We start from the raw sequence: 20,681 nt of genomic DNA, 5'->3' as shown, positions 1-20,681 counted from the left end.
ACACTCAATTCATAGTGTTGCAAGCGTAATAAATGTTTTTACACTGCAGAGCGCGAAAATTCAAATAAAACAGCAAGTTGTTTGTTTTTTAACCACATTCAATGTAAATATGTATTTGTTGTTATGGTATATTTTTAGTACATTACATATGTGTGTGTGTGTGTGTGTATGCAAGCAAGCTTGCTTACAAATAACGTTGTTTATTTTATATGTAAGTTTATTTTCCATATGATATAAGTATGCGTTGGTTTCTCCGAATGCATCCGTTAGTTGAATAGTTGTAGTAAGTAACTGCATATATTTCTTTTCTTCATTTTTCTTTTCTTTTGTCTTATGTATTGCATATAGAGCATGCCGAAAGTTTTACATAGAGTTTTAACTAACTTAATTGCATAGAGTATTTAATAGTTAAATTTATTGGGGTTTTCTTTGATTGTGTAAATAATTTAAAATAGTAATAGTATTAAACATTTCTGTTTTGTTTGTTTTTTTTTTGTGTGCGTATTTTTTGTTTTGTTTGTGTGGGATTAAAACTTAACGGTAGGCATAACACTTAACGATTTCATAAAAATAAACGAAATAGTCTCAATAAATTTACATACATAATTAAATAGTTGGTAGTTTTTGTTGTTGTTGTTGTTTTTCGTATCTTCAGTTAAGGTAAATTGAGTGATTGTTTTGTCATTAATTGGGTTTGGTTCAATCTAGGTAGGTTGCTCTCATGGCAATGCCTTTGTTTTTTATATGTATGCATGTGTAAAGTATACTTTATATGTAGATTATGTATGTATTGTTACATTCATTTTTTGTAGTACATATTTCACATATTGTATGGCCACTAACAGCGCTATTATATTAAATACGAATTTATGCACGTCGTCTTAGCCATTTCCCATTCTTGTAGACGTGTTGGACAAATCTCAATGTTGCATGATTTTGCTGCGCGATGCGAATTTTCGCCACGAATTAGTTTCTTACCCCCCAACAGGGACTTCTCGCCATTGTCCCCGACAAAAATAAAGTATGCACTTGTATATAGATATATATAATATATATATGTATATATTGTATTCAATGTATATGTATATATTATTCATTATTATTTATTTCTGCTATCAAAATGCCAACACAATGCACTCTGATCTTCTTCACATTCCTCCAGCAAAAATTCTCTCACATCGTGAGCAACGTTTGTTTTGTTGTTGTGTGTGTGTGTAAAAAATAATACATACTCCCTCCCGAAAAAAATGCCAGGCAATATTCAATTTACATACAAAATGCTAGCCATAGCTCTCCTCTCGCTCTCACTTTACCTCTAAGGTCAGGGCCTTATAAAAAGCTGTGTTGCCAACGCGTGCTCCTCTCAATAGCCAATATCTTTTTGTTGTTGTCGTTTCGGTTTTATATGGAAATATTCTTTTTTTTTTTTTTGGTTTTTTTGTTGTACAAATTTGCGCATTGTTTTGTGAGCTTCTCTTTGTTGATTTTTTTTGTTTATTTATTTTGTTTGGTTTTGTGCAAGTTTTCATTGTGTGCTTTTAGGGGGGCGGGGACGGTTGCGGGGCATTAACAAATTACATGTTCCTGCATTGAGCGCAAACGGATCGAGCCTTTGTATTGTCACGCACAAAATCATGCACATTGAATTTTCCATCATCGCCATGCTCGTAGCCGCGACTCTTCAGCTGCCTATCGAAGGGGAAAGAGAGTGAGAATTTATCATTAGTTGCGGAGTAAAGAAAAGTAATTAAATTCTATGGCCAACTTGAAAGTTATCATCATGTCTGTCGCTGTCTCTGTCGTGTGTTGAGTTAAGTTTTTGTGGCAAAGCAACTCTTTTTCTCTCTCTCTCTTGCTTTCGCTTACCTGGCGACCGCTGTGAATGCAAGCTCCACATTGAGTCCCGTCTTGGCCGATGTCTCCATGAACGGCACATTGTGCTCACGTCCAAGTCGTTCGCCATCCTCCCGTTTCACCTGTCGTTCGCTGCTGCTGCAATCGGCCTTGTTGCCTAGTGGAGTGGGAGGGACGGAGAAAGTGATTCGTTTGAAAAGCGACAAAAGTTGCACAAGTTTTTCACTTGCAATTCAATTAAATGGCCCAACAGCTCTTCTGCTCTTAATCAAATCTATTTGGTGCAGCCTTTTCGAAACTCAATCTCACCTATTAAAACGATGACCACATCCTCCTGTGCATACTCTCGTATCTCGCCCAGCCAGGCGCGTATATTATCGTAGGTGGTCTTGTTGGTGACGTCGTACAGCAAGAGCAGCGCTAAAAAATGGAGCGGAAGTTGTGTTCAAATCGAATCAAATACAACTAAGGAAGCTACAGTCGAGTGTGTTCGACTATGAGACACTCGCTACCCAATTTGAATAAAAGCCAAGCACTGCGATATTAATTTTAAAATAAACCAAATTAATATACCGCAATATATACTGAAATATACCAAAAGCCACATTTTGTATATCTATATACCATTGTAATCAAAATATTCCATATTTGGTATATCACTATACCGTTACAATGAAAATATTCTATATTTGGTATATTAATGTACAATATTTGGTATATCATTTGATATAAAATATAGCATATTTGGTATATCAATATACTATCACAATCAAAACATACTATATTTGGTATATCAATATAATATGAATGAATGAAATTATACCGTATTTGGTATATCATTTGGTATATAAATATACTATTACATTCAAATTATACCATAGTGCACATACTAAGACTTGCTTGCTTAGAAACATAACACGTGCTGCCGAAAAATATTATAGTTCTATCTCTTATAGTCTCTGAGATTTAGTATTTTACACGGACAGACGAACATGATCAAAAATATATATACTTTATATGGTCGTAGATGAATCCTTATGTCTGTTACATACATTTCCTGCAGGCTCAAAGTTAAAATACCCTTCTACCCTAAGGTTAGCGGGTATCAAAATGTAGTCCAAAAGTGCAGCAACAGCTGGGCACTAAGCTAGTCAGTTTATCACTCTGTCAGTCACTCACTCCGTCACTCAGTCCGTCACTTACCATGTGCATCGCGATAGTAGGCGTGCGTCACGCTACGGAAACGTTCCTGGCCAGCTGTGTCCCAGATTTGCAATTTGACGCGCGTGCCATCGACGACGACCACTTTGTTCTATCGACGTTGCAAAGTGAGTTATGCAGCAGTCACATTTGTGTGTTATGCAAAAAGGAAACGTTGTTGTGTCAATGAAAACGCAATTGTTACACAAAATGCAATTAATTAACGAATTGTTGTTCTGCATGCCAAAGAGTAACACACAAAAAGATAAAGAGAACGAGCGAGAGCGTGAGGAGCAAAGCGGGAGGCATTCAACATTGCGTATACGCAATGCTGTACAGAGCATGCAGACAGACATCAAATACACTCGACAAAAACAGTAATACAATTACAGGTTAGCTGTGTAGGACTTTTAATGATATAAGGCAAGGACTTTGTGCCTGCTGCCTGCTCAATTCAACTTCGAGTAGCCTCAGACAGTCAGTCAATATAATAAATGCTCAACAACTGTGTGTGTGAGCGAGTGTGTGTGGCAGCCAGATTGAGTCTTATGTGTGCAGACAAATAAAAACGAAAAGCCAAAAAACGATGATAGAAAAAACAAACTTCTAGATAAGTAAACACAAAGTCAATGCACTGCAACATAAGACGAACATTTACGGGGAGGGAAAATTCATTTGGAGCGTAGGTAAATAATATGAATCGCAGTGAATACACATACGAGAGTACCTTGAAATATATTTGATTTATGCTCAAACAGTTGTTGACTAGCAAACATTACAAAAATATTGGTTAAACTCTAAATCTCATTTATTATTTAGTGCTTTAATTTGCACAAAACTGCAAATCTTTATCAAATATTTATGATGCGTGCTTTAAATAATTAATGCACTTTCGCTGTCAATTGCTGAACTTGCAAATTAGCTCTCAATTATTTGCAATTAAAGTAAAACAAATTCAATTTACGATTCTTGATAATTCAATTATATAAATTGCAGAGAAACATTTGCTGAGCATTGTTTGGATTTTAATAAATTGCTTCGCTATAGAAATCTGTGGATATATTTTAGTTAAGCATTAAATACATTATTGCGTTGCTTTCAATTTGCCGTCAAGACAACAAATTGAAAAGGCAGCAACAACAACTACAAAAAAAGGACGTACAGAATTTAAGGTCAGTCGGAAATCATTTAGGAAGATTATACGTAACCACAAAAAAAGAATATACAGCAAAAAATAAAGGAAACACGTTAGGAAGCTGCAAAATCGGAAAAAGCGGACGCACTTATCCACACAAAACGGACTAAAAAGGATGACCAAAGGGGAAGGAGAAGGGGGCAAAGTTAATGGGCGACATGGCAAATACTTGTAGTTGTATTATTGTTGTTTAATAAATTTATGTGCCATATGAGCCACCAGCAATTTCTACGATAATAAAGCCCCTTAGAACTTGAAACAAAAACCTCACAATAATAAGCATGATAAAAGCAACAACAGCAACAACAACGGTAACTTAAATACGAGTAACAAGTGTACAAGAACGAAAAACACACATACACACATATACACACATGCTGAACACACACACTCATACAAAGAGACAACACCATCAACAAGTCCTTTTCAAGTTCATATGCTTTTTAATAAATAGCCCCAAGGAGCTTAGCCGCAGTGAATGCTGGCAAACTGCTGGGGCAAGGGTGCAGCAACCCCCAAAGGGAGACAGAGAGGGAGAGAGATAGTAGAGAGTGGGGTAGGGGGAAGGGGAAACAAGGGACAAGGCTTGAACACGAGTTAAGCAGGCGGTAAAATGTTTCGCTAAAGCGCAGAGCGCCACAGCAGCTGGAAATCATGAAACCGCAAAGCAAACAGACAAAGAAACATGCCACAAGAGAGTTTAGACGAAACGCAGATACGCTGCAACAGGATTATACATAAAACGTATACTTAATGTGTAAGTATACTTAATATGTACGTATACTTAATATTGAATAAGTTTTTAATTAGCTTAGCTGCAAGAGAAAACCGTTTTATTAAATGTTAACAGCAACCGTTAAGTGTTAACTACAACTGTTAAATATTAACATCAACTGTTAATTGTAACTTTTAATTTTTAACAGCAACTGTTAAGTGTTCCGGATAAGCGTTAACAGCAACTGTTAAACGTTAACGGCAATGTTCAAAGTTAACAGCATCTGTTAATTGTTAATAGCACCTTTTAATTGTTAGTATTCATTATTAACAGCAACTGTTAAGTGTAATTCTTAAGTGTTAACAACAGTAACTGCTAATTCTTAACGGCAACTGTTAAATGTAACTATTTATTATTAACAGAAACTGTTAAGTGTAACAAACATTTAGTAATAGATTAAGTAGTAAGCTTAACTTTTAAACTGAGACACCAATTAACGTTTAACCCAAAGCAGGGTATAAGCACACACAGAAATACACACAAAGCAAAGGGAATTTCGCTTAGGGGAGGGAAGAAAACACAGTTGTTTGGGCTTGGGAGTCAGGTTCAGCTTGGGCAGCAGTTATAACAAGAACGAGAACAAGAACAACATAAACCGAGGAACACACAAATAGACAGAGAGAAAGAGACAGAGAAGGAGAAGAGAGAAAGAGCGCAAGTGAGGGAGAATGAAGACAAGATGAATAAGTTTGATGTGAACGCAGGTGAAAATCGTATTCGCATAGCCTTGACAACTGTTGACAGCGTACAGACAGGCAAACAGATAACAGCGAAGACAACAGGGAGAGAAACAGTGATACGGAGAGAGAGAAGGAGAGAGAAAGAGAGGGGAGACAGAGAGTAAGTATAGTAGACACACACATATAACAATTAGTAAGTAGTAAACAACAACAACAATAATATGAATAACAACAACATGAATACATTGAGAGACAGAGACACACACAGAGAGAGAGAAAGAGACAGACAGAGAGAGAAAGAGACAGAGACTGTGAGAAATCGCTTACCCTAAAATCAATGCCAACTGTGCTCAGGAAATAGCTGGGCACATAGCGACCATCGCGAAATCGAATCAACAGCGATGTTTTGCCCACTCCCGAATCGCCCAGCATTATGACCTGGCCAACAACAATAACAACAAATGTATGTGAGAGTGTGTGTGAGTGAGTATTACACATATGTATGTATGTATATCTGTTTGCATGTTAAGTTGTGCTTTTGTTGTGTCTAATTAAGGTGACTTCTGCCTATTCTACAAATACTTATATTTAATGCATAGCTTATGAGAACTCATCTTGCCACTTGCCACTTGCCTCTTGCCATTTGCCACTGCATAACTCTTGTGGTTTCTTTTGATTTTCGCAGCTCTTTCGGTGTCGTCTTCTGTTTGTCTGTTGACTTCAGTGGCAAGCCAAGCTACTACACCCAGGCAATTAAAACCGCACTCAACTGTTATTTGAGTATCGCACATTCAAATAACTGTATATATAGTATATAAAACATACTAACTATAGTAACTACTGCTGCTCAGCGGTTGCATTACAAAATCTGCCCTTGAAGCTCGCTGAATTTTCTGTTTGTCAATTGCACAAATTTTCCAGAGAATTTGCTTTGCATTTATATTATATGGTATTACTCTAAAATTTATGAATGCGTCGACGACAACTTGGCAAAACTGAACTTTTAATAAGAATTTTACTGTCAATTGTTGCGCATCGCAACTTTATGCTTAATGCCGCACAATTTTGAATGTCTACAAGTCATAGAACAATATTTGTGTTCTTCAGCGTTTGTTGAGCTTTTGCTTTTACTGCTAATGAATGTTAAGGCTTAAGAGCTAATAAAAGTTTATTTAGTTGTCGGGCAATTGATACAAATGTTACTACATATATTTTAAAGCTGTTAAGATAGATTGTCAATTGCTGAGATGACTGATTATAGAAATGTAACAGTTTCTAGCAGTTGTTAAGCTCTTAAAACAAGTTTATTGTTGTTCATAAAGTTACTACACTTTTAAAGTCCCTAATCTTTCTAGCATTTCAATTATTTGGAATTGGATTACTAGTGGTATACATTATTTTATTTAAGCCCTTAAATGTTATTCTTTCTAACAGCTCTCAAATTTTCGTGGCATGATTATTCTTCATAATGATATTTCTCTTTAACAGCTACTAATCTAATCACAACAGTCTTTTAGCATGTAACATCTATTAAGATTGCATATTATTCCGGAAATTGAATACTTGTGTTATACTTGATTTTATTCTATAATCCAAAACAACTGTTATATTTTCCAACATAACTTTTTCAACTGCTAATCACAAAATTGAGGGCTTATACGATTTAAATTGTTAAGGAGACAGATTACTTGTGTTATACTTGATTTTATATTATCATCAAAAAGTTACAATCTTTAACAGCTGCTTCACAAAAAAATGTTTGCTATTTAAAAAGTTACTAAACTTTAACAGCTACCAATCGTTGCAGTCTGTTAACTTTTTTAAGCTGTGAAGATTGCAAATTATTACCGAGAAGGATTACTAGTGTTATACTTGATTTTATTTTATCACTCAAATGTTACAGTTGCAGTCTTTTAACATTTTAAAGCTGATAAAATAGCGTATTATTAAGAACAAGTATTACTGGGGTAAAGCTTTAATTATTCCTATGAATTACAATTTCTAATGACTGTTAAAACCCCAAAACAATTGTCTTGTCGTTACAAGCTTTTAACATTTATAGTTCAACATATTAACAGCGCTGTTAAACTGAATTTGAAATCAAATTGCGTCATTGCTCATAGTAAATGAAATCCGTTTATGCTCACAAGCTAAACTACATTTTATTAAGCTCCGCCACAAGCTGAATTAATTGTATAAATCATAAGTGACAAGGGTAGCTCATATAAAGCTTATTCAAGCGGTTGTTCCCATTGAAATTAGCATTAACTACTTAATTAAGAGCTGCTAAAAGATGCACAACATTGTTGTTGTGGGGAGCAGAGGGGAGGAAGGAGACACCTTCCCCAGTCAAGTCTATCAGCCACAGCTAATTGTGCGCCTCAACAAATAGGCCAAGTTATTTGCATATTTCAAATTACCAAAGAGCCACAAAAACTTTGCCATTTAATGCTAGATACACACTTGTATAAATATGTATTATGTATTTATATGCAGATCTCTCTACGTATATAATAAATGGTACTTTTAATGCTGGCATCTGGCAACTGGCAACTCATGCAAATATTTTTACTACCCAGGACTTTTGTTTGCAGCGCAAAAACTACGCAAGAAGCGCTTTAAATATGCGTATAAAAAAAGCGAATAATTTAAATATGCAGCTGTTATACTTCTTATTCTTATACTCTTACGTCTAGGATTGAGTCTAATGATTTTAAAATTGAGATTGAAGCGAAGATGATGACTGTGATTTGGTTGTTAAGTTGAGCTAGGAAACTGGTTTTCTATTAACTTGTTAATTATCGAACTCTGTTTTGATTGTCAGCTAAACTTTTACCAATGATTAATGGCTTATCTTCATCTCAGTAAGCCACAGAATTTGTGAATTTAAAATATTTACTGCTCAAACTCTTTCCTTTAACATTCACAACAATTTAAGTTCTCTTTTCTCTTTCTAATACAATTCTTCTACTCCAATTAAAGTGTATTTGAACGCCGCTTTTAGACTCCAACAACTTGTTTTATATTTTTTTTATTCATATTTATATATAGTATATTTTTTTTATGTCTGCAGCTGCGTGCAGAAGGAAGTCGCAGCCGAGGCGAGGCATTTGTCATAATTCAAGTGAATTGCTCTAATGAAAAGCATAAGGCAGCAACTTGGCAGATGGTTGGCCTCCATTTGTGTTCCATTCGTTGTTTTTATTGTTGTTGCAAGGACACGTGCCACACAGCGAACTAAACTAAAGTGACTCTGTGCCCAGAGAAATTAAGACTGTGAACAAGCAAAGCATCACACACAGACAATGGCAAAAGGGAAGAGCATTTAATTTCCTCTTTTGTCACTTTGCACTTTATTGAATTTTATGACTTTATTTTTGAGCTTCTTATGCAAATCCCATTGTAATCGCGCATCAACGGCAATGCCATAAAAAATGCTCCCTGCAAAAGGAGTCGTAAAATTGTCTGTCAAACGGACGGACAGACAGACAGACAGACAGGCTGCCAAATAATACTATATACATATATAAATCAATTTGCGGCTCAGGTAAAAATGCTTTGAATACGATTTTCGGAGACTTGGCAGCTCCTTTAGCTTTAGCTCCTTATAAATACTTATAAATTTTTGGTTGTTGTTGGCGCCTGGTCTTTTGTTGTCGCCGTTTTTTGTAATGCAAATTGATAAATTTTATGCGGATTTGTCGACAAATGTTGCAACATGTCGACTACTGAGTGGGTGTGTTTCACTGTATTTGATTGTGTATTGTATTGTGTGTGAGTGTGTGAGTCACCTTGCCCATGATATCAAAGTCCTCGTCCTCATCCTGACCGGGTGCCGAGGATATCATGCGTATTAGAGCACGTCCTGCCGATTTGCAAAGCGTTGCTCCAGCGCCATCATTGCCGGGTCCCACAGTCGAGGCAGCAGCAGCATCGCCTCCGCCTCCGCCAGCAGGAGCAGCAACTGTGCCACCTCCTCCGCCTCCTGTATCGAGCAACGGTTGCTGCTCAGCGGCAGCTGTCAGACGAATGCTGTTCAAAAATCGACTGCTAAAACCATTGCCAATCGATGTCGACTGCTGTTGCTGCTGTTGTGTGGATTGTTGTGCTGATTGCAACTGCTGATGCTGGTGTTGCTGCTGCTGCTGCTGCTGCTGGAGATGATCGCGATAGAGCTGCGAGGGACTCATGTAGTCGGGCAGCAGCGGTTGCTGTGACAGCGATTGCTGACGCTGATGCACAATGACGCTGGGACGTCGCTTCGGATAGCCATCATCATCGGAATCATCCGAGGCAATGCCATTGATCTTGTCCAGCGTTTTCACTGGCAACTGCCCTGGGGTAATGTGCTGCCAAGTGGGTTTGACCAGCGATTCGCGGCGCGTGGGCGAAGCACTGCTCAAAGATGGTGCAGTGACCAAAGATGGTTTTCGTGTTGCTCCAGTTCCGCTGCTGCTGGCAGCAATCGAATCGCTGCGATAACGTGTCTGCTGACGTCGCATCTTATTTGAAACCGTTCAATGTATCTGCTTATGATTTTGAGGCAAGAAAATCAATAAACTAACTGTTACCCATCATCGTCATCATCAGCGACAGCCGAAGAAGCAGATGATGAAGGCATTGATATCGACAGGAGGGCCGTAAAAAACAACCCTCGGAGTAAAATAAAGGCAGCTCTTCCCTACTCAACGCAACGCAACTCAACTCAATCGAAATCCGGGTGCAAAGTTTGCTTTGCTGAGGCAGCAGCAATCAAAAGGCAAAAGCTGAAGCTGAAGCTGCTGTTTGCCAGCAAAACTTTTGCCCCGAAAACTCATTAAAAATCATAAAACAAAAAAACAGAATACGGCACGCAAAAAAAAAAAGATGTACAAAAGCAAAAACCGATGCGAAACTGAAGACAAAATATATATGTTATGAATGCATAAATATAAACACAAACACACTCCCTCTCTCTCTCTTTCCCTGTCTCCTCTACTCCTTCCCCGTGTGCTTGCTGCTCTGTCTCTTTCAGTTTTGTAGTATTATATATTGTATATATTTACATCGTAATATAGCTGTAAATTTCATTAGCCCGCCAGTTATAATTTACTTTTGGCCAGTTGAAAAACAAATTACAAACTCACAAAATTCCCAAACGTAACACAACAAGCTAGCATTCAACTTTAAAGAGACGACGATGGCGATGGCAGAGTCACAGGTGCAAATTGAATATAATTGCCTTGCCAACGACAGAGACCCAAATGAAAACCGAAACCTACCGGAGCCAAAGCTGTCCTCAGGGCCAAAAATGGCTGACATTGTCGTTGACAACGCACACACACACACTCGCATGGTGTGGGGTCAGATTAGAGTGTGAGAGAATGAGGGAGAGCGTGTGGAAAAGGAAGAGGAAGAGACTGGGTCGTGACCACGCCGCTAAATCAACAGTTGGTGTTGCGTGTACCAACCACAAAGCCAAACAACAAACACGCGCGCCTCTGCAGCCAAAAACACACACATACACACACACACACACGCAGAAAAAGCTCAGAGCAACATTTCGGTTAATAATGAAGAACTGCAAAGGATTCGAACTAGCACACGTGGGAAGCCAGCAAACAAACACAAACCACATTATTAACGTTTGGCCAGCCGAAAAGTAGCTATTAATGCATAAACCTCTTAATTTCCCTTTTATACGCAGCGCCACGCCAAATGTTGCATACTTTTGCGCGCAGCGTGTTTGACATTGAAATCTCGCACAGGGTGACTCTTCAAATTGTGCGCTTTAATTGTGTTGCATACTTTTGGGCAGCAAAATGAATTGCTTGTTTAACGTGGCAAACACAGCTGCTGCGTTGATTTCAATATTAAAACATATTTGCAACAGTTTTGCAAAATTAATTACGACCGAAATGATTGATAATAAAAATTTCGACTGCATTTTGCGCAGTAATGAGGAGCTTATATTTGTTTAATTAGCAACAGTTTGCGTAATTGAAGCATACGTTTGAATGAATTGATTTTTGATTTCATCTACATTTCGCATATTTATACAGAGTATTTATTCTTTAATTCCAATGCCTAGTTACAGAGTATGTCTTTATTACCTCGAACCATTTTCATCTGGATTCCAGGAATTCCAACCTGAGTATCTGAATTCATATTCATAACCAAATTATAAATCGTAACACACATTTTTGCTTTGGTTTCTGTGTACTAAGAATGTTGAAATAAATCTTAGCAACTATCGATTTAAATTAAGATTATTCATCAGTATAAAATAACATGAATTTAAATATGGTCAGATTTAATATCTTCCTTCTACTCAATTTAATTTATGTATCAAAAATGTTTAATATTTGTTTCAAAGTCTTATTTTTTCGCATTCTAATTATAATTTCATTAAAAATTCCATCGATATCAATAACTCAATCAAAGCTAAAGCCATTTTTATGGTGATTTTAGTCAGCATTTCTTAAAATGTTCAAAGCGTGAGTCTAATTATATTTGAACATGAAATTCCATCGACATCTATAATTGTATCAATTCTAAAGCCATTTTTCATGGTGTCTGGAGGTTAATGCGATTTGCAGTCAAAACAAGCAAATGAAAACAAGATGAAAATGTCAATAGTCGGATGATGCTTGGCATGCATAGAAGTTTTTGCACAATTTTCCGAAGGTCAACTCTTTGACAAAGCAAAAGCTACAGAAGGTGGAAAATCAGAGACTACTTTGGCCATGGCACGTTGCCTGCACGTTCTGCATTCTGTTCTGTGAGGCAGCAAACAGCTATTCACCTTTTTAGTTGCCGGGTCGCAAGTCAATGTGCCTTGTGCGCACATTAAAAACGTTTTATGTAGCAACAGGATGGCTGGCAGCCAAGTAGTAAACCAGACTCGCAAGCACTGAACCAGCCAAGCGCAACTGGCGTCTTGTCTCCACCTGTCTGGTCTCCCTTCCCCTCCTGACCTTTCTCTCCCATCTTCTTAACCGTCTGGTAATTGTCTTGAAGTTAAATCCAACTGTCCGACTGCCTCTTAAATGCTAGTGCATGGCACGTGCACAGCCTAGATTATATTCGGGATTTAGGTGCTACACAGCGAGGGAAAACTTAAGCTCTTGCCAATAACTATTTCATCTCAAAAATTAAAAACATAAAAAAACTGTTTGAGGCTTATTATTTGATTGATTTTAAGTTAAATTGAGGGTTGCATTTTACTGAGTATTTGTTATTTGTTACTGACATTTGGATGTCTAGTTTGGAAACTGTAAGAATCATAATTGAAATGATTTACAATCTTATAAATCATTTCAAACAATTCTATTTTACTAAAATATGATTTATATACTTCAATATTATTAATAAATGATAATATATTAAAGTTTTGAATTATCATTTATTATTAATATTGAAGTATAAAAAATATTTTAATATTATAAAATATAAAATATAACTATATTTCAAAATTATAACTTAAAATTCATTTCAAAAAGTTCCAAGGCAGACACAAAAACAGTTTTTTTTATATACTCGTATAATATAAAGCATTTCCCATTTCTTTCAAATATTACTGATTTACTCAATATAAGAAACCGTTTGATTTACTTTATTATTGGAGAATTCTATGCGAAGTTTAAACATGCAAGTGGAAGAACAAATATGCCAGCAGCTTTAATTTAATTTGCCAATTTTCTCACCGTGCAGCGCATGTTGTTTAATGTTATTAGTAAAGTGATAAGACCGAAAAGGAATGCAATGAAAGTGTGGCTTAATTTGTAAGCCGATAGCACTCGTATCATTCCCTCATTCAGGGTCAAAGGGCACACTTTATTAAAACAAAAAGTATACATTACACAATTAGAACGTCGACCTGAGCAGCAAGAAGAAAGTTTTGTGTCAAGTGTTGCTATATTTACACTAGATGCCTTTATGTTGAATTTCAGTTTGAGTGAAAATTTGTAGAGTAAATAATTTTATGCTTGAAATGTGATATGAAATGATGCCCAGCAATCATCTATGCAATATTAAATGTAAATTCTTAAATTTGCATTCTTTTCTCTTCGTTTTGGGGCTTTCGCAACCCTTTTTCCTTTTTCGAATTTTATTCAGATTCGCACCCCAAATTTTGTCGACCCGTAAAATAACCTTTCAGCAGCAGAAGTGGACGACGCCAAACAAAAATTGATAATATAATCAAGCTACTAACATTGTCAATCATTATGTGCCGATAACAAAAGTTTTTAATTGGGTTGTGCTTGCAGCATTTTCCACGGAAAAGCGACGGTGTCAAGTGAAAAGTTGCGAAACGACAACGAGAACGAAAACGAGAGACAAACGCTTGAGTGAATCAAATGGCATTTTGCAACGTTTTTTCTCCAATCGCCTTTTTGCGTAATTACATCAATAATCGTATCGTACTCTCGTATAAGGCACAAAAATAAATGGACCCTCAGATCACGGCCTGTTGCACAGAAGAACACGCAACACGCAACAAGGTGGGTTTGGTTGTGTCAAAAGCCTACGCAAAAGGCGGTTCAGCTGCTGCCGACAAACACGCACACGTCAAAGTTACAAATACACTTCACAAATAACAAAAAAAAAGTATGTAAGATAGCTACAGACAAGAGTGATCGACTGTGAGATACTCGCTACCAATTTTTTAATAAAAACAAATTGTGGTATTAGTCTTGATATATACAAAAAAAATAATTGAAATGTACTGAAGAAAATATTCATTATATCAATATACTATTACGTTCAAAATATACAAAAATACTGAAATATAACAAAGACTGTATTTGGTATATTAATATAGTATTACGTTCAATTACATAAAAATACTAAAATATGCCGAATACTATTTTTGGTGTATCAATATACCATAGAGTAAAAATTAAAACTCAAATCAGGCAAAAAATAACAAGTGCAAAAAATTTTAGCTCTATCACTCTGAGATCCAGGTGTTCGGACAGACAGACAGTCAGACAAACATACATGATCAAGAATATGTATACTATATATGATCGATATGATTGTCTGTTACACACATTTGCTGGAGGCACACATTTATAATACCCTTCTTCCCTGTAGTTAACAGGTATAAAAAGGAAAAAGGGACACATTGATGGGTGGCTGAGTCTGGGGTTGATTCATCGACATACATACATACTCTCAGACACATTCAATCATGCGCTCAATCACGCAACTAAAATGAAGGCAAAGTGCGCAGACAACAGCCGCAGAGCTGCCAGACAATGGCTTCCTGATTGCATGGACAGCTTTAAGGAAATAACCAGCACACACACACACACACACACACACACACACACATACAATGCCATGGGAATGTGTGTGCGTAGGACGTTGTTGTGATTTTAACAGGAAACTGGGCGAAACTGGACAATCGACAGCTTCACGTTGATGTGCGGCTGGCGTAAAACATTTTATGGCACGAATGAAAGTAATGAAAGCCACTCAAGAGCAACAGCGCTAGAGTCGGGAGGAGCCTGAAAGGAGGAAGGATAAAGCATAGCGAGCAGACCTAAAACCCAAAGATTTGTATAAGTAATCGGCTTAAATTGCATTTGCTCAGCACAGCACAGCACACACAAGTTGTGGCAGCGAGGGCCATGGCCCAACCTAAATCCTCTTCTGCTGGACTCGCTGCCTGTTTTTGCATGTATTTAAGAGAATGTTTTATAATTGCATGGAATGCAGGCAACTAACCTTGAACCTGAGCAGTGAGGCTTAAGTATCCCCAATCTATCCACGTGCATTGTCTTAGAAAAGGGGTAACAACAGCAGCAGCAACAACAACAGGAACAACAACAACAACAACAAAGACTTCGACTCCGACGACAACAGCCACAAGCTAAACAGGAGCAATACAAATTGACCTTCGGCCATTGAAAGCACTTCTAACTGATGCGCATATCATCAACGCCTGTCAGTTTAATTAATGCGCATTTGAGTAAGACAAATGCTAACGAGAAGGGGGACAACACATCCAAGGCAGCAAGGATACCAAAGAAGATATGCAACTGCAGTTGCCAAATGGATTATTTTGAGCTCAACAGGATTTCTAAGCATCTCTCTCTTCGTCAGAAATATTGTCGTTCTTAAATAACAAAAGGCAAACCAAAGCAAAGCAAAGCAGAACAGAGCAAAGCTTTAAAATTGCTGAGCACAAATCAAAAAATAGATAGCATACTTTTATGGGCACTTCAAATGAAAGCTCACATAAATCATGCCTCTTATGAAATGCAATTGAAACTCGATACTCCAAATTCAATCGAATTCATTTTGCTTTTAGAAAAACAATGCTGCAGGTTTTAATTAATTCTCAGAATTTGTGAACAAAGCTTCAGTTTATTAAAAAGTAGTAATTCTATCATATTCCCTTATTATTAATACATCTAAAAAATTCCAAAAGAAAAAAGCAAAGCAAATTAATAAAGTAAAATCAATTTCTATTAGTTACGTTCAACGTAAATTGTTTTCGTTTATTTTTAAACGCACACATACACGCACACACACACATTGACAGGGAAGCCTCCAAAAATAGCTGTAAAAAAATGTTGTTAAATTGCACGAATATTGTGCGCTTGACGCGACGCACTCAAAAGTATGCAACAGTAAATTTGCAGCGCCAAATGAGTGTGCGTCTAGGTATGAGTGAGCTGCACTTATGTCTGTGTGTTTGTGAGTGCTTTGTAAGTCTGGCAAAGAACAAGGCTAAAAAATGGTGAGTAGTGTTCAAAGCGTTCGCTTTCACTTTACATTTTCCAAAAACGAAAACTTATTTAAAACTCTGCGCACAAAAGACAGCCAAACACACAGTTTGTGTGTTGTATGCAAAATGAAAACTTTTTGGGAGAAGCGCGACCGAATGCTAATCGAAGCGTCAACGGCAGCGCACAAAACTAAACTGAGCACGCAGCGAGAAGCATCTGGAGCAGCAACCACAGCATCCCAAACGTTTCAAGTCCTTTCCACAGTTTGTCGACGAGTCAAGTTCGTGCAACTTCGGCTTTTGGCTTTGTAACACACAGACACACACACACACATACATGCAAATACACATAGAGCATACGACACAGCCCTGGCCTAGAAATGCTGCCAGCCAATGTCGAGCACGCGCCGAGGTTTGACTACTAAGGGATAACAAGAACAAGAGCGGGGTGGAAGTATCAACGAATGTAGAGCAGGTGGCAGGTCGGCTTCAATGGCAAATATAACTGTTGCACTTGAACTTCATTGCCTTGACGGCCATCGGTTGCTGTTGCTGTTGCTGCTGCGACTGATGCTGCGGCTGCTTCGTGTCGACGTGACGCCTCGTGACAGCAGCTGCGAACAGCTAGCTGTGAGCTATGAAAGCTGTGAAAGTGAAAGCCGGCAACAGGTAGTGGGCCAAGGGTGAACAATAAAGATTCGTTGCCTACTTTGCGGGGCGCTCAATTGAGCTGTCAACTATGCAAATTGTTAATTAAATATTATTTCAGGCTTTTGTTATGAACATCTAAAGGAAATAATGTTAAGTTTTAAATAAAATGAAATTAAATTGAACTAATTATTGATGAATTGAATTATGCTTTAATCGATTTTGATATTTCAAGTTAATTAAACTTATACTACCAAATAAGATAACCTCAGTTAATTCTTCAAATACCAGGTTTATGCTAGAAATTAAATCAAATTATTAATGTCGAATATAGGTCGCTTTTTTGTTCGAACTTTAGGGCATACATTCCATCAGAAATATGAGCATTATATTTTCTAAATTTAATATAATAAAATATACAATTTATTTTATCACAATTAATGAATACATTTCATAGAGATATGACCATTGTAATTTTTAAAAATTTATTGTTGTGATAAATATTTATTTTCCCTATAAATTTGGTGGAATAAAAATATATAAATTCTAAGTTAAGTTAATGAGAATAGAATATTTCCTTAGAAATATGACAATTATTTTGTTTCTAAATTTATTGAATAATAAAAACAATGTATAATATGTATGCTACATATTCATTTTTTTCCTAAATTTTGTATAATAAAAAAAGTATAATATAATATTTAGCATATATTTCTGCAATCAATTTAGAATCGAGTAAAGGATATATTTCTAACTTCACTAACATTTATAATAATTATTTAATATTTTGGCTATTTCAGCTAATGTCATAAATATCCTTTTCTCAATTCCTCTAAAGCAAAAATTTCAAAGCCACACGCACCGTTTATTGGGTGCCATAAATAATTAGAAGTGTTCGAAGTTTATTATAGCTATGGGAAGAGCGCAATGTGGAGCGATAAAAAGTGTTAGATTTTATTATATTAATCACAATTTTGCGATATTTTTGTGCATCACTGATGCGTGACATGACATAAATATTATGGTACGCCAACAGATACACAGACATATAGAGAGAGAGGCAGACCAAAGCAACTCAACCTCAACCTAAAACGCTCTGTGCTCCGTTACGAGGTTTATTTTTATTGAAGCGAAGCGGCAACAACAAGAAAAACGAGAACAACAACAACAACACGAACAACAAAAAAGAACGACAACAAAATCAATGCCAATGCGCTGTGGAGATTTGTGCGTGATAAAAATAGACAACATAAAGTACACGAAATCGCGCCAAATGATTACCGACAACACACAACAATATGTTGCCTATTTGGCGTGGCACTAACGAAGCTCTTGCGGCTGCTGCTCAATTACAGTTAACACACACACACACACACAGGCAGACATACAAATGTAGGCACAGGTGCAGAAGTGACGTACGCATAGCAAAGCCACAAAATGGGATTATGATTATATATGTATGTATGTTGAATGGATAAGCGTATTTTAGATGGTTTTTAATCATGCACAACAAACAAGACTTTAAGGGAATGCCAAGGATACAAAGGATAACACCATCCCACCCAATCAGTAAACTTCACTTACCGTCAGCGCAATTCCAACGGTGGCCGAGAATGAACCCAAGCGAAATTCACCCGTATTGTATTTGACTAGAAAGGAGGTTTTGCCCACGCCCGAATCACCGAGCAGGATCGTCTTATGATTGATGGTATCATCAAAGGGCTGCAGATTAGCGGTTGGCTGTGACTGATGCATGTCCACCTCGTCGTAGCGATACGACCGCCAGCCATCGTCGTAGTCATCCTCCAGATCGTAGTCCGCATTGCCGTACGCATACAATTGCATTGCCTCGCGAGACGGACGATATCCAGGATATCCGCTGGCAGTGCGCTGTACGGGCGCCATGATGGCATCGTCATGATAGTGATGGCTGCTCGTTAAACTTTGCTGGCTGCCTCGGTTGTTGTGATTTGTGTTCGGATGATGATGATGATGGTGCTGATGCTGTTGGTGTTGCTGGTGCTGCGAAATGGGCGCTGCGGGCGGATTGTAGCAGCCATCGCCAAAGGGACGACGACGCAACTCTTCGATGCGTGCCTTTGTCGTTTCCGCATCCTCGAAGACATCGTCGCTCATACTGCTCGCATCGTCGTGATGTGTTGTCGTTGTTGTGGTTGTTGTCGCCATTTTGCGTTTTGGGTTTGTGTCTTGGCTATGCGCAGCTCAACTGAGCTGAGCTTTTTCGTTGAGCTCTAGCAGTGCTTTAGTGTCGTGTAGTATGCTTTTTGGCGCTCTCTCTTTCTCTTTTTCTCTTTTGTTGTTGTGCTTTCAATTCTCTCTCTCTGACGCTCTCTTTATGACTTTGACATTTGGCGACGTTTTGGCCGTCCGGTTTTATGGCACGTTTTCTGAATGAATTTGATTTTTGGGCTTTTCGACGGGGGGCTGCAGTGTGCAAGGCGGTTTGCCTTTTAATATTTATATATATATATATATATATGTATATATGGATGGGTGTGTATATATATGTATATTTGCTCTAAACTTAATATCCGAAATATGCTTAACAATATTGAAATTCCCTAAACGTATATTCGTTAGTTTTGTTATAAATTGAACTTTGTTTTATTTTGTCTTTTATTTGGTGTTTTGGTTGTTTGGTGTTTTCATTAAAGCCACTAAATAATTGTTAGGTATAAATTGTAACTAGCTAAACATATTGACTAACATTAATTTTGGGTTATCCGCTAATTGGTGCTGTTTTTATTATTTTATTCACTAAGTTAAGTTTGATTAATAATAATTTAATTTTTTTTTTTAGTTTTGGTTTTGTTTTTGCAGATTGCACTCTGCTTGGTGTTTTGGTTAAAGCTTTATGTTGAATTGGTTTTTGTTTTGTTTTTTTTTGTTTTCTTTTTTTTGGTTTTAGTTTTTTACTGTTTTGTGTCTTACTCTTTATTGAGTGTTTTCACGATTTTGCTTTAGCGAAAATATTGCATTTGGTTTGTTTTTCTTTCTTTCTTTTGTTGTTGTTGGTATTTCACTATCACAGCATAAATAAAAATGTCGTCAATGGCGTCGTCGACGTCGACGTTGTCGCCTGCGCCGCACTAATTAGGCAGCCACATTGAGCCCCCGGCCGCACTTCATCCACATCCACATCGACCACATCGACAACAACATCCACTTCATCCGACGATGCTGACGTCTTCATTTCTCGTTTTTGTTATCTGTCAAACGCAATAACGGCAATGGCATCCTGCCCGAGCTCGAGCGCGACAGCTAGTGCCATTCATCGACCCAATCTATGACGACAAAGCAGGCCCAATTGACAAGGGCAACAACAACATCGTATTACTCCACATCCTTTGTGGGTCATTGTGTGTGCGTGTGTGTGTGGAAGTGTCTGTGTTCTTGTGTGTGTGTGTGTGCAAGTGTAAATGTCGTGTAGCGGCCTGTGTTCACATTTTCGATTTATCAGCTTTCTTTTTATCCGTTTTGAGCACTTAACACTATTATTTAATTGATTTGGTCGTTTGCTTTTCGATTTGTTTGTTTTTTAGTGCAAAATATTTGATCACATTGTTGTTTATACAAATTTAGATTGGT

General features: G+C 37.2%; 1 protein-coding gene across 3 annotated transcripts; it reads right to left on the bottom strand.

The window, feature by feature from the left end:
• Positions 1 to 96: 96 nt before the first annotated feature.
• LOC132788854 (ras-related protein Rab-26) lies at positions 97 to 19,809 on the bottom strand. 3 transcript variants are annotated; one of them, XM_060796494.1, is made up of 7 exons: positions 16,472 to 16,609; positions 9,496 to 10,230; positions 6,032 to 6,142; positions 3,058 to 3,166; positions 2,164 to 2,274; positions 1,867 to 2,011; positions 97 to 1,689 (listed from the first exon to the last, which is right to left on the bottom strand). In XM_060796494.1, exons 2-7 carry the CDS (start codon positions 10,204 to 10,206, stop codon positions 1,575 to 1,577), a joined length of 1,302 nt encoding a protein of 433 aa, XP_060652477.1. In that variant the 5' UTR covers positions 10,207 to 10,230; positions 16,472 to 16,609; the 3' UTR covers positions 97 to 1,574. The 3 variants fall into 3 exon arrangements, with proteins under 3 accessions (XP_060652477.1, XP_060652478.1, XP_060652479.1); XM_060796495.1 differs by lacking the exons at positions 6,032 to 6,142; positions 9,496 to 10,230; positions 16,472 to 16,609 and adding an exon at positions 18,657 to 19,809 and having other exon boundaries at positions 102 to 1,689; XM_060796496.1 differs by lacking the exons at positions 97 to 1,689; positions 3,058 to 3,166; positions 6,032 to 6,142; positions 9,496 to 10,230; positions 16,472 to 16,609 and adding an exon at positions 18,657 to 19,809 and having other exon boundaries at positions 1,872 to 2,011.
• Positions 19,810 to 20,681: the final 872 nt, after the last annotated feature.

The sequence above is a fragment of the Drosophila nasuta genome, chromosome 3 (genome assembly GCF_023558535.2).
Source record: "Drosophila nasuta strain 15112-1781.00 chromosome 3, ASM2355853v1, whole genome shotgun sequence".
Classification (NCBI taxonomy): Eukaryota; Metazoa; Arthropoda; class Insecta; order Diptera; family Drosophilidae; genus Drosophila; species Drosophila nasuta.
The sequence above is the reverse complement of the archived record's forward strand: the minus strand, read 5'-3'. Positions and strand labels throughout refer to the sequence as shown.